Source organism: Corticium candelabrum, chromosome 12, assembly GCF_963422355.1.
Source record: "Corticium candelabrum chromosome 12, ooCorCand1.1, whole genome shotgun sequence".
In the NCBI taxonomy this organism is placed as follows: Eukaryota; Metazoa; Porifera; class Homoscleromorpha; order Homosclerophorida; family Plakinidae; genus Corticium; species Corticium candelabrum.
The window spans coordinates 501132-511218 of record NC_085096.1 but is presented as its reverse complement, the minus strand read 5'-3'; the positions used below and the strand labels follow the sequence as shown (position 1 = coordinate 511218).

The 10087-nt window shown below is 43.9% G+C and overlaps 1 protein-coding gene across 1 annotated transcript; it reads right to left on the bottom strand.

The window, feature by feature from the left end:
- Window positions 1-1730: 1730 nt before the first annotated feature.
- Window positions 1731-3645, bottom strand: LOC134188250 (uncharacterized). The gene is made up of 2 exons (XM_062656446.1): window positions 2465-3645; window positions 1731-2343 (listed from the first exon to the last, which is right to left on the bottom strand). Exons 1-2 carry the CDS (start codon window positions 3643-3645, stop codon window positions 1731-1733), a joined length of 1794 nt encoding a protein of 597 aa, XP_062512430.1.
- Window positions 3646-10087: the final 6442 nt, after the last annotated feature.

Below are 10087 nucleotides of genomic sequence, written 5' to 3'. Positions count from 1 at the left end.
TAATTTTCAGGACATTTTCTTCGCTCGGGTGAATGAGGCCGTGCCCGATCTTGTGGCCGATAAATGACAGTGTCCGCGCTCCAACGACACATCTAGAAGGTCTAATTGTCAGGCGGGCTTGGGTAATCCTCTTCAGTACTCCCCTGAGAGCGGCAATGTGGTTTCTTCACGTAGGTGTGTGAATGACGATGTCGTCCATGTAGTGGTTCACATACTCCAGTCCCTCCAGTAACTTTCTCAATCCTCTCACCAAAGTAGCTGCAGAGTTGACTAATCCAAATGGCATTCTGAGGAACTCATAGGTACTATTGTGTACCACAAACGCAGTTTTGTGTACATCTTCCGTCTCCACGGGGAAATGCCACTAGCCTTTGGACAAGTCTATCTTCGTATAGTATCGGTCTCGGGCAAGGTCTTGAACTATGTCCACCAAAGGTGTCATGGGCTCTGGATCGCATATGGTCAGACGATTGAGGTTTCTATAATCCACGCAAAGCCTGTTTGTTTCGTCAGGTTTCCAAACTAGAACTACTGGAGATGCGTATGGCGTCTCCGCTGCTCGAAGGATATTCATTTTCAGCATGTCTCTGATATCGTTTTCTTGTTCAGACTTTATATGAAATGGTATCGCGTATAGCCTAGACTTCACCGGATGATCAGACGCTAGTAGAATCTGATGCACGGCCAAGTCGGTTGAGCTTGGAAGATCGGTGAAAACGTTCCTAAACTCTCCGATCACCTCTTGAGCTTTTCTTTCTTTCTTCGTACGTCAACTCTTCACTTATCTTTACGTCCCCCGTGGTCTCTTTGGGTTGACAGGTTCCTAGTTTGAGCAGGCTGTTTCCATTTACTGTGTCGTCTTGATCCCATTCATCTGCTTCTAATATCGCTGCACTTGCTACCTGTAAAAGCGACCCTCCCGTAGCTCTTTCACAGAGTTTGCCGTTGGTGTCATTCCTCGAGTGGTACCTTTTCAGTAAATTGGCGTGGTAAACCTTTCCGTTTCCTCGTACTTTGACTTCATAGTCATAGATTCCGATAACCTTGGTTACTCGGAATGCTCCCTGCCAATGCATTAACAGCTTGTTATTGTCTGTTGGTAATAGCACTAGCACTTCGTCCGCTACAGCAAACCGTCTCTGCTTTGATCTTCTGTCGAAGTATTGTTTGTAGCGTCCGTGGGACCTTTCTAATTCCTCACGTGCCACTTTCATAATCTCCTCCAATCTCTCTCTAAGTTTGAACACATATTGGTAGCTAGTTCTTGCCTCTGTCTTGCCCTCTTCCCCTGTCCATATCGATCTCATAATCCTCATCGGTCCTCTCACGGTCCTCCCATAGAGTAGTTTGAAGGGGGTGAATCCCGTAGACTGTTGGGAAACTTCACGGTAGGCGAACAAGAGGGCATTGATCTAGCGGTCCCACTGACGTGGCATCTCACTACATAGTCTCTTTAGCATAGATTTCAACATGGCATTGAATTGTTCTACTAACCTGTTACACATAGTGTGATAAGGACTAGTAGTTAGATGTCGGATGCTGAGTAGATGTGATACCTCTTTCATACACTCTGAAGTGAACTGAGGTTCCATATCAGTGAGTGACTCCTCTGGAACTCTGACGCGGCTATACATATTTACGAGGGCCTTCGCCACATCCTCTGCGGTAACTTTCTTTAGCGCGACGGCTTTGAGGTACCTCGTAGCGTAGTCAACCAATGTAAGGATGTATCAGCATCCGCTGTCACTAGGAGGATAGATAGGTCCGACCAAGTCAACGGCTACCCTCTTGAACGGAGTGTCTATCACAGGCATTCTTTGAAGAGGTACCCGGGGTACTGTGCCTTTAGGTACGGTCTTTTGGCATACATCCCTTGCCCTGCAAAACCTGGTCACGTCGCTTTGGATCCCAGGCCACCAGAAGTCGTTGAGGATACTGTCTCTCGTTGTTCTTATACCAAGGTGTCCACTCATCACCGACTTGTGTGCGACCTCCATAATCTGCTTGCGGAGTGTCTTCAGAACGATCACTTGACGTATCTGCTCTCCCATATTTACTTTGGGGTGCTTATATAGTCGATACCACACGCCGTTTTTGAGTTCAAATGCCACTTCTTGGTATCCTTTCCTCTGTGTTCTGGTTTCATCCCAGTACCTGCGCAGCGATGTATCTTCCGATTGTAAACGTGACAGTTGTGCTCTGTCAATATCCATCCATTTCCTCCGAATGCTAGTCACTAATGGATTGCTCCAGTCGGTCCTTCTCGAAGCCACCCTGGTTAACGCACCGGCCTTCCACTGATTCACTCTTGGATCATTAGGATCTTTGGCTTCGGAGACGTTCCTGATAATGAGATCATAAATTGCGTCGCGCGGGCACAGAGCCTCCACGTCTCCTATGAGGTATGGAGTGTCGATTTTTATCTTTTGCTAATGGAACTTCTCTGACCGTACAGTCCACTAACTTGATGAATCCAAACTTTCCCATGTATTGATCTGGTTTGGCCAGCTCTTGCTTCACCAATATGCCACTGCATCCCGTGTCTCTCAACGTTTGTACGACTCTGTCATCTACTGTCCCTTCTCTCACTGGCATCTCTCCATCCATCGGAAATGCTCGGTTGCTGCAGGCGTTCTCTATATACGACACGTACTTTATCTCGGTGCCATCAGCGAGGAATAGAAATCCGTTTTTGGCACGCGCTGGCATCTCCAATAGACATCCACTTGTTTCAATGCCGGCGTCACTCGATAAATGACTGGTTGAGTTTCTGTTCTTCGATACGCATCCATCTCTATGATCTTTTGTCACCCTCGCTCGATAAGGAGCCTTCTGGCTGCTTTCCTGCCTCGAAGTACTGACGGGGTTCCAAAAGTCTTTGGCTTTGTGTCCAAGTTTCTGACATTTGAAGCACCATCTCTTCCCTCGAAGTCGGCAGTCGACTGCTCTGTGGCCGGGCTTGTCACAAATATAGCAGTGGGATGAAGGTTTTCCTTCTCGTAACGCTCTCTCGCTAATTGAAACCATACCGGTACCATCACTAATCGTAGTCGGTTGACTGGTCGGAGCGTTCGACATCGTGCAAAACTTCGGTTGGTGCGCCGTCAAGTAGCGATCAGCTGCGTTCGCGAGGTCTTGTAGGCTCGCTATCTCCCTCTCCTTTAGATGTACCGCCAGATCTTTCGGGCACACTTCCAAAAACTGTTCTCTTAAGAACATGTTTGTGACCTCCTCGGCTGACTTGGGATCGCACTTCGAAAACATCATCCATTTCTTCAGGTAGTTCTTCAGACGGTGAATAAATTGATCGGGCTTCTCTGCTGGCTCTGGTCTGCTTTTCCTAAACTTAAGCCGGTATCCGTCTTCCGTCAGGTCATATCTCTTCAAGAGGGCCTCCTTTAATTGCCTGTAATCAATGCCTGCCTCTTCCAATAATCGGGAATATACATCTAGGGCCTTCCCAGACAACAAGGCACTCAAAGCGCCAGCCCATCGTTCGTCCTCCCATCTATTCACTCTAGCAAATCTCTCGAATCTCAGTAGATAACTATCTAGTTTTTCCTTACTATCTTGAAAGGGTGCGATCTTGGGTAGTTTCGCTGCGCTAGTATGGTCTACTCTGATGGGCGTGTCTTTAATTCTCATTGCCTCTAATTCTAACCTTTTTATCTCTAAGGTATGTTGTCATTTTCTCTCCGTTGCTATCATTTCTCTTTCCGCTTCTTCGGCGTTTTCTCTTCTGGCCCTTTCTGTGGTTTCTTGTTCTTCTCTCTTTAATTCTCGTTCCTTTTGTCTCTCTTCTCTCTCAATCGTCTGTTGATCCGTCACGAATTGACGTAAGTCCGCTCCAGTCAACCCCATCTTCTCCCCAATCGCGACTAGTCGCTCCATAACAAATTAATCTACGCTTTCACCTCTCAACTGTGTTGCGTCTTCTGTAATCTTGAATAGCTGCTTTCTTGCCTGAGCCCCAATTGTCGCACGCAAAAATCCAAGAGCCTTCGGTGTGCACGGAAGACGACGTAGTTCGACTCGCGTTGAATGAGTAAATTAGTATTACGGACTATATATGAATACACTCATGTACATACGCACACAAGCTCTTCAACACCACGTAGCTAACAGTTAATAATTATAACGGTAAGCACCAATTCTCCCTGTCCCTCTGTCTGTTGTACTTATATCGTTTGCACGGAACTTTCTCCGCCTGATTCTTTCTCTCTCCTCTCCTCTTTCTCTCCTCTCCTCTTTCTCTCCTCTCCTCTTTCTCTCCTCTCCTCTTTCTCTCCTCTCCTCTCCTCTCTCACTCTCGCTGACCGGCAACTGCAACTCCAATTGACTGCTTCTAAATATATCTTTAGCTCCTCCCTTGAATCCCTAGTCCCTCTCAAACTCCAGAGAGAGAGAGAGGGAGGGAGGGAGGGAGGGAGGGAGGGAGGGAGGGAGGGAGGGAGGGAGGGAGGGAGGGAGGGAGAGTCGCCAGAGCAATTAAACGTAAAGACACGCCTACTTTATTTATAACTACGCCCACTTTTTCCTATTTCCGTGTGTACAGATTACATAATTTTCTGAAAGTATACATCCAGGATTTGTATGTGTGGTTTTTCTCTTGTCTTTATTGCGGGCAGCTACCTAGAAACCCTCCTAATCTCTGTTCATGTTGACCTGGCCATGGGAGAAAAGACCAGGACCCACTGTTTCAGTGAAGGTTTCCAATTGCTTCCAGATGTGGGAGAGTAAACAGGAACTGGTCGTCTTACAGCCTACAGTAAAACATGTTGGTCCGACAAACCGACGCGCCATCATGCACAGTGCACGTTCCCCTTTGCAAATTCCCGTTTGCAATCGGTCTATTTCCTAGACACACCACTAAAATCCTGTCACGTATGTGCAATCATCAGAACTCTAGCTCCCCTAACTGGTATCTTTCTGTACAAATGGGAGGTTCTGCAGTTTTACACAGTCGGCCAGTCCATGGCCAGACCAACACGAACGAAGAGTATGACGACCAAGTTTAATGCCGCATTGAATGTTTAGGTGACCAAATTGTCCACGTTCACTCGCCAAATTGCAAGTGTTAGTCGCCAATGGCGAGGAGGCAACCGGGAATTTTAAACTCTGCTGTGTGTCTGTCTGTCTGTGTGTCTGTCTGTCTGTGTGTCTATCTGTCTGTTTGTCTGTCTGTCTGTTTGTGTGTCTGTCTGTCTGTTTGTGTGTCTGTCTGTCTGTTTGTGTGTCTGTCTATTTGTGTGTGTGTGTGTGCGTGTGTCTGTTTGTCTGTCTGTCTGTCTGTCTGTGTCTGTCTGTGTGTCTGTCTGTGTGTGTGTGTGTTTGTATGTCTGTTTGTGTGTCTCTATTTGTGTGTCTGTCTGTCTGTCTATGTGTCTGTCTGTCTGTCTGTATATGTGTCTGTCTGTCTATGTGTCTGTCTGTCTGTTTGTGTGTCTGTCTGTGTGTCTGTTTGTGTGTTTATGTGTCTGTCTGTCTGTCTGTCTGTCTATCTGACACAGATCAGTCAAATTCCACCAGCAGCTTTCTTATCTTCATGGGTGTCAAGCCATGAAAGACTTACCTGAGAGGTTTACATCATTTTTTAATTTAGTCAATTATCTTCAAAGCAGTAAATCACTGCCATGGTCAATCGGCTCCACTGTGGCCTCTTCCTATCAAGCTTTACCACCAATGCCCAAGTCAAACCACGAAGATGGAGAACAATAGTCTCTTGATGACTTTACCTCATATCCAAAGAAATTACAGCATCGATTATCCACAAAGATTGCCAGTGATAGTGCTACTGATATTATTATACAAGCACAGTCTGATAGAGATGCAGCATGGTTGAGATCCCTGCAAGGACGAGGGGCTGGTGCATGGCTGGATGTCATCCCCACTTCTGCTAAGCACGCTTTAAAAACAAACGAATTTTCTTTAGCGTCTTACCTGAGGTTGGGAGTGGCTCTACCTTTCACCAATTGGATTAAAAAGTGTGATTGTGGTCATGATTTGTATGAATACGGATACCATCTTTTAACCAGTAAATATGGGGTGGACTTGTGTGGTCTCACAATTCAGTTTTAAATGGGTGGAGTGAGTGCCTGTCTGACCTTCACCTTCCCCATCAAACAGAACCAAGACATAAATACATCAATACTGAAGACCGTCCAGACATTACAATGTTTGATCCAAATACTGGACAGAATTTGGATATTGATGTGTCCCTGGCTCATTCGTCGAGTCAGGACATTATTAGGAGGGCTAGCAAGGAAAATGGTCATGCTGCCGCGACAAGAGAAGAAAAGAAAATGAAAAAATATTCAGAAGAGCTTGTTCCAGGAGGATATGGATCAAGATGTGTTCCTCTTGTGATAGAACATTTTGGGAGATGGGGCATGAAGGCAGAGAATTTTTTGCAGCATTTGTCACAACAGTCAGCAAATCCAGAAGCCAGTTTTAATGCTTCCATGTTCATGTCGTATTGGAGAAAAAGATTTTCTACAATTGTGCAAAGATGCAATGCCAAAGTTATCCTTAGAAAACTTTTCAAAAACTGTCACCTAATCATGGTGATTTAGATAGATTATTTGATTTTGACATTCAAAGTCAAGTCCATTAGTTAATGACTTTTTGTTTGCAAGGACTGATTTGTATTTAAAAAATCCTAGCATATGTATATGGAGATGAAGGTATAAGGACAAAAAAGCTGAGTTTAAGTGATATGCCAATGATTGAGATGGTAGTTCTATAGGTCTGTTGAGTGAATAGTATCAACAGATTCTTGCAAGCTTGGGAAGCGGAGAGGTAACTCATGAACACTGTGAGCCCAACTTGCTACAAAGGCAATGCTTGATGATTCTTTCATTGATATCAACCCAAACCCTCCATGCTCTGTGTGTGTGTGTGTGTGTGTGTGTGTGTGTGTGTGTGTGTGTGTGTGTGTGTGTCTGTCTGTCTGTCTGTCTGTCTGTCTGTCTGTTAGTGTGTCTGTCTGTTTGTCTGTATAAACACTGTCTGTTTGTTTGTCTGTTTGTTTGTGCATCTACCTGTCTGTCACATTGTCTGTTTGTCTCTTTGCATAGTTGTTTGTTTGTCTGTCGGTTTGTTGGTTTGTTTGTCTGTCTGTATGTTTATTTGTCTGTCTGTCTGTCTGTTTACTTGTCTGTCCATCTGTCTGTATGTTGGTCTGTCTGCTTGTTAACTTGTTTGTCTGTGTGTGTCTGTTTATTTGTCTTTCTGTTTCATGTGTCTGTCTGTTTGTGTGTGTGTGTGTGTGTGTGTGTGTGTGTGTGTGTGTGTGTGTGTGTGTGTGTGTGTGTGTGTGTGTGTGTGTGTGTGTCCATCTGGTTCGTGTGTGAACACACACACAATCTATCTATCTATCTCTGTTTTCACGTTCTCTTCCGCTTTTATAGAGTCAGTCTCAGCAGCAGACACAGCAGCAACAGCAGTTTCGGAAACTGAAGGTTGAAGACGCTCTTTCCTATCTTGATCAATTGAAGTGTCAGTTTGGAAAGCAGCCACAGGTTTATAACGACTTTCTGAACATCCTGAGGGAGTTCAAGTCACAAAGGTCAGCATTTTGTATTGCTGTGGTTTTGTTTGTTTGTGTGTGTGTGTGTGTGTGTGTGTGTGTGTGTGTGTGTGCTTGTCTGTTTGTTTCTCTGTCAGTTTGTCTGTCAGTCTGTCTGTCTGTCTCTTTGTTTGTGTATCTGTCTGTCTGTCTGTCTGTTAGTTGTCTGTCTATCTGTCTGTATATCTGTCTGTCTGTCTGTCTGTCAGTTTGTCTGTTTGTTTGTTTGTCGGTTGGTCTGTCTGTCCATCTGTCTCTCTGTCTGTCCGTTAGTCCATCTGTCTGTTTGCCTGTCTGTCTGTCTGTTTGTCCATTAATCAGTCCATCCGTCTGTTTGTCTGTCTGTTTGTCTGTTCTCGTGTATCAGTTTGTGTATATTAATTTGTAGCTTTTTGTGTTGTGTAGTATTGACACTCCTGGTGTTATTGATCGAGTATCCAGCCTGTTCAAAGGTTACCCTAATCTTATAATGGGATTCAACACCTTCATTCCTCCAGGATACAAAATAGAAGTGGTTGCTACTGACTCACAAGTGAGGTTTAAGTCATCATTTGTTTTTCTGTCTGTCTATTTGTCTGTCTGTGTATTTGTTTGTTTGTGTGTCTGTCCATTTGTCTGGTCATCTGTCTGTCTGTCTGTCTGTCTGTTGGTCGGTCACACACTCACCTACCCACCCACCAATGTTTCCACTTTATCGAAATCAAGAGAAAGTTTGCTTGTGACATAAGTGGTTGATTGTGAATATAATTTTAAAAGTGCAGGGTCACGCTCAGACATGCACATTCCATCGCTTTGAAAAGAGTGCACTTTTTCAAACACTCAGTAACCGCGAGGACTTAGACGCTCTAATTTGCACTGAAGGCAAAGCTCACTGAAGTCTCTCTATAGCCTGAATTGGAACGATCAAGACATTGCAGTATGAGGTTGCGGTAGACTGTGACTCTGGTAGCTAAATTCTAGGCTTTTTAGATGTAGTTCTTGGAATTTTTCTTCTAAAACGTCAAACTGAGGTTGCTACACTGCAGTTTCGGTAAAATTCAACAAGCACCCTCGTACTTCCTTATGCTCTGCACGTGACCAGAATGCACACGTCGCGTTCGCATCTGCCGTAGTCCCGTCTTTCTCTCAGAGTAACCAAGCGCACTCTGTTCACAGTGAGCACCAAAAATTTGTATTGTTTAAAGCTTACGCTGCTGCTGTGCCCTTCAATCGACACCTAAATAGCCGGTTTTGCAGTAGTTTCGACCTTTGCGCATGTGCAACATACGAACAGCATTTGAAGGGATTACTGGCGATCAAACTGATTTTCTTGACAGGACACTTGAACGTATGTTACATACAATAGCTACGACGCAAAAGCTACCTCACTTGAGATTAGCTTAAGTGTGCATGTCCGACCATGACCCTGCACCTTTAATTAAGTTAATTAATAGCAAATTTTAATTTTCTCTGACCAATGGTCCCTAATTTTCTTGGTTGACGTGAAAAACATTTTTTGATCTGGGATATGTTTGTACTAAACTGTTGAAAGGCTGTCTATGACACTTTTGGATGTAAGCTGCTTAGCAAGATGCAAGTAACCTAAACTAGGTTTTATGTATTAGTGGAAACAGAATTGCTGTCAACGTGTGATGATAATGAAATTTATTTGGTTTGATTGGTTTAAAGCTACTATTTTAGTATTGTGGTTATCATCAAGAAATTGGGTGTCTCTAGTAGATGAACTGTACTTGATGGCATTCTTATGTTGCTGGCATTATTTGTGCTAATTGTGTTTACTTGATCTAATGGTAATGGATACGTTAGTAGTAACTTGTTTTACTATATAGCTTTGTCTGTAGATGTCAGCAACAGCTTATTCAATGGCAATTCCATCTGTGCTCACAGGTAAAACAGATATGGTTGATAATAATTAGCAATAATTAATAGCCATTCATAGATTTGTAACAAAGTGTGTTTCTATTGAAAATAATTGTATTTATTATGTTGAAAACTGCCTTTGAAACAGCCAGTGTAGTGTAATCACTGCCTAAGTACCGTTGCATGAGGTCTGCTATCCGAACACTTGAATGGCCACGGGATTTCTGAAGCCTTGCTGCACTTCCAATAGAATGCATGGTACCTAAGTTAGCGTCAGGAATGTCAGGCAAAGCAAATTTGGAGTACAGAGTTACCTCTAGACAAAATCTTCATAACACACGCTACCTACGTATTTGCCAGTTATGGTTCTTAATTACCAAACACGGCTGTCTGCATACTGCTTCAACAACTGGAAAACGGTCAATTGCCTTTCTCAATTCAAGAGTATGAACGAATACATGGTTTTGACCAGGGGTACTAGACCAATGCTTCGACAAAAATTATATCTTGCAGCAGATTAGCCTCTGATTCCCAATATTTGCAGGAGTAACCGATGGAACAATACTGAACGTCGTTCTTTGTCCTCGTCAGTCGATCTTCTTACTAAACAGATTCTAGTATACAAATTGTAATGATGGTATTGTTGTAGGTGGTGTGACA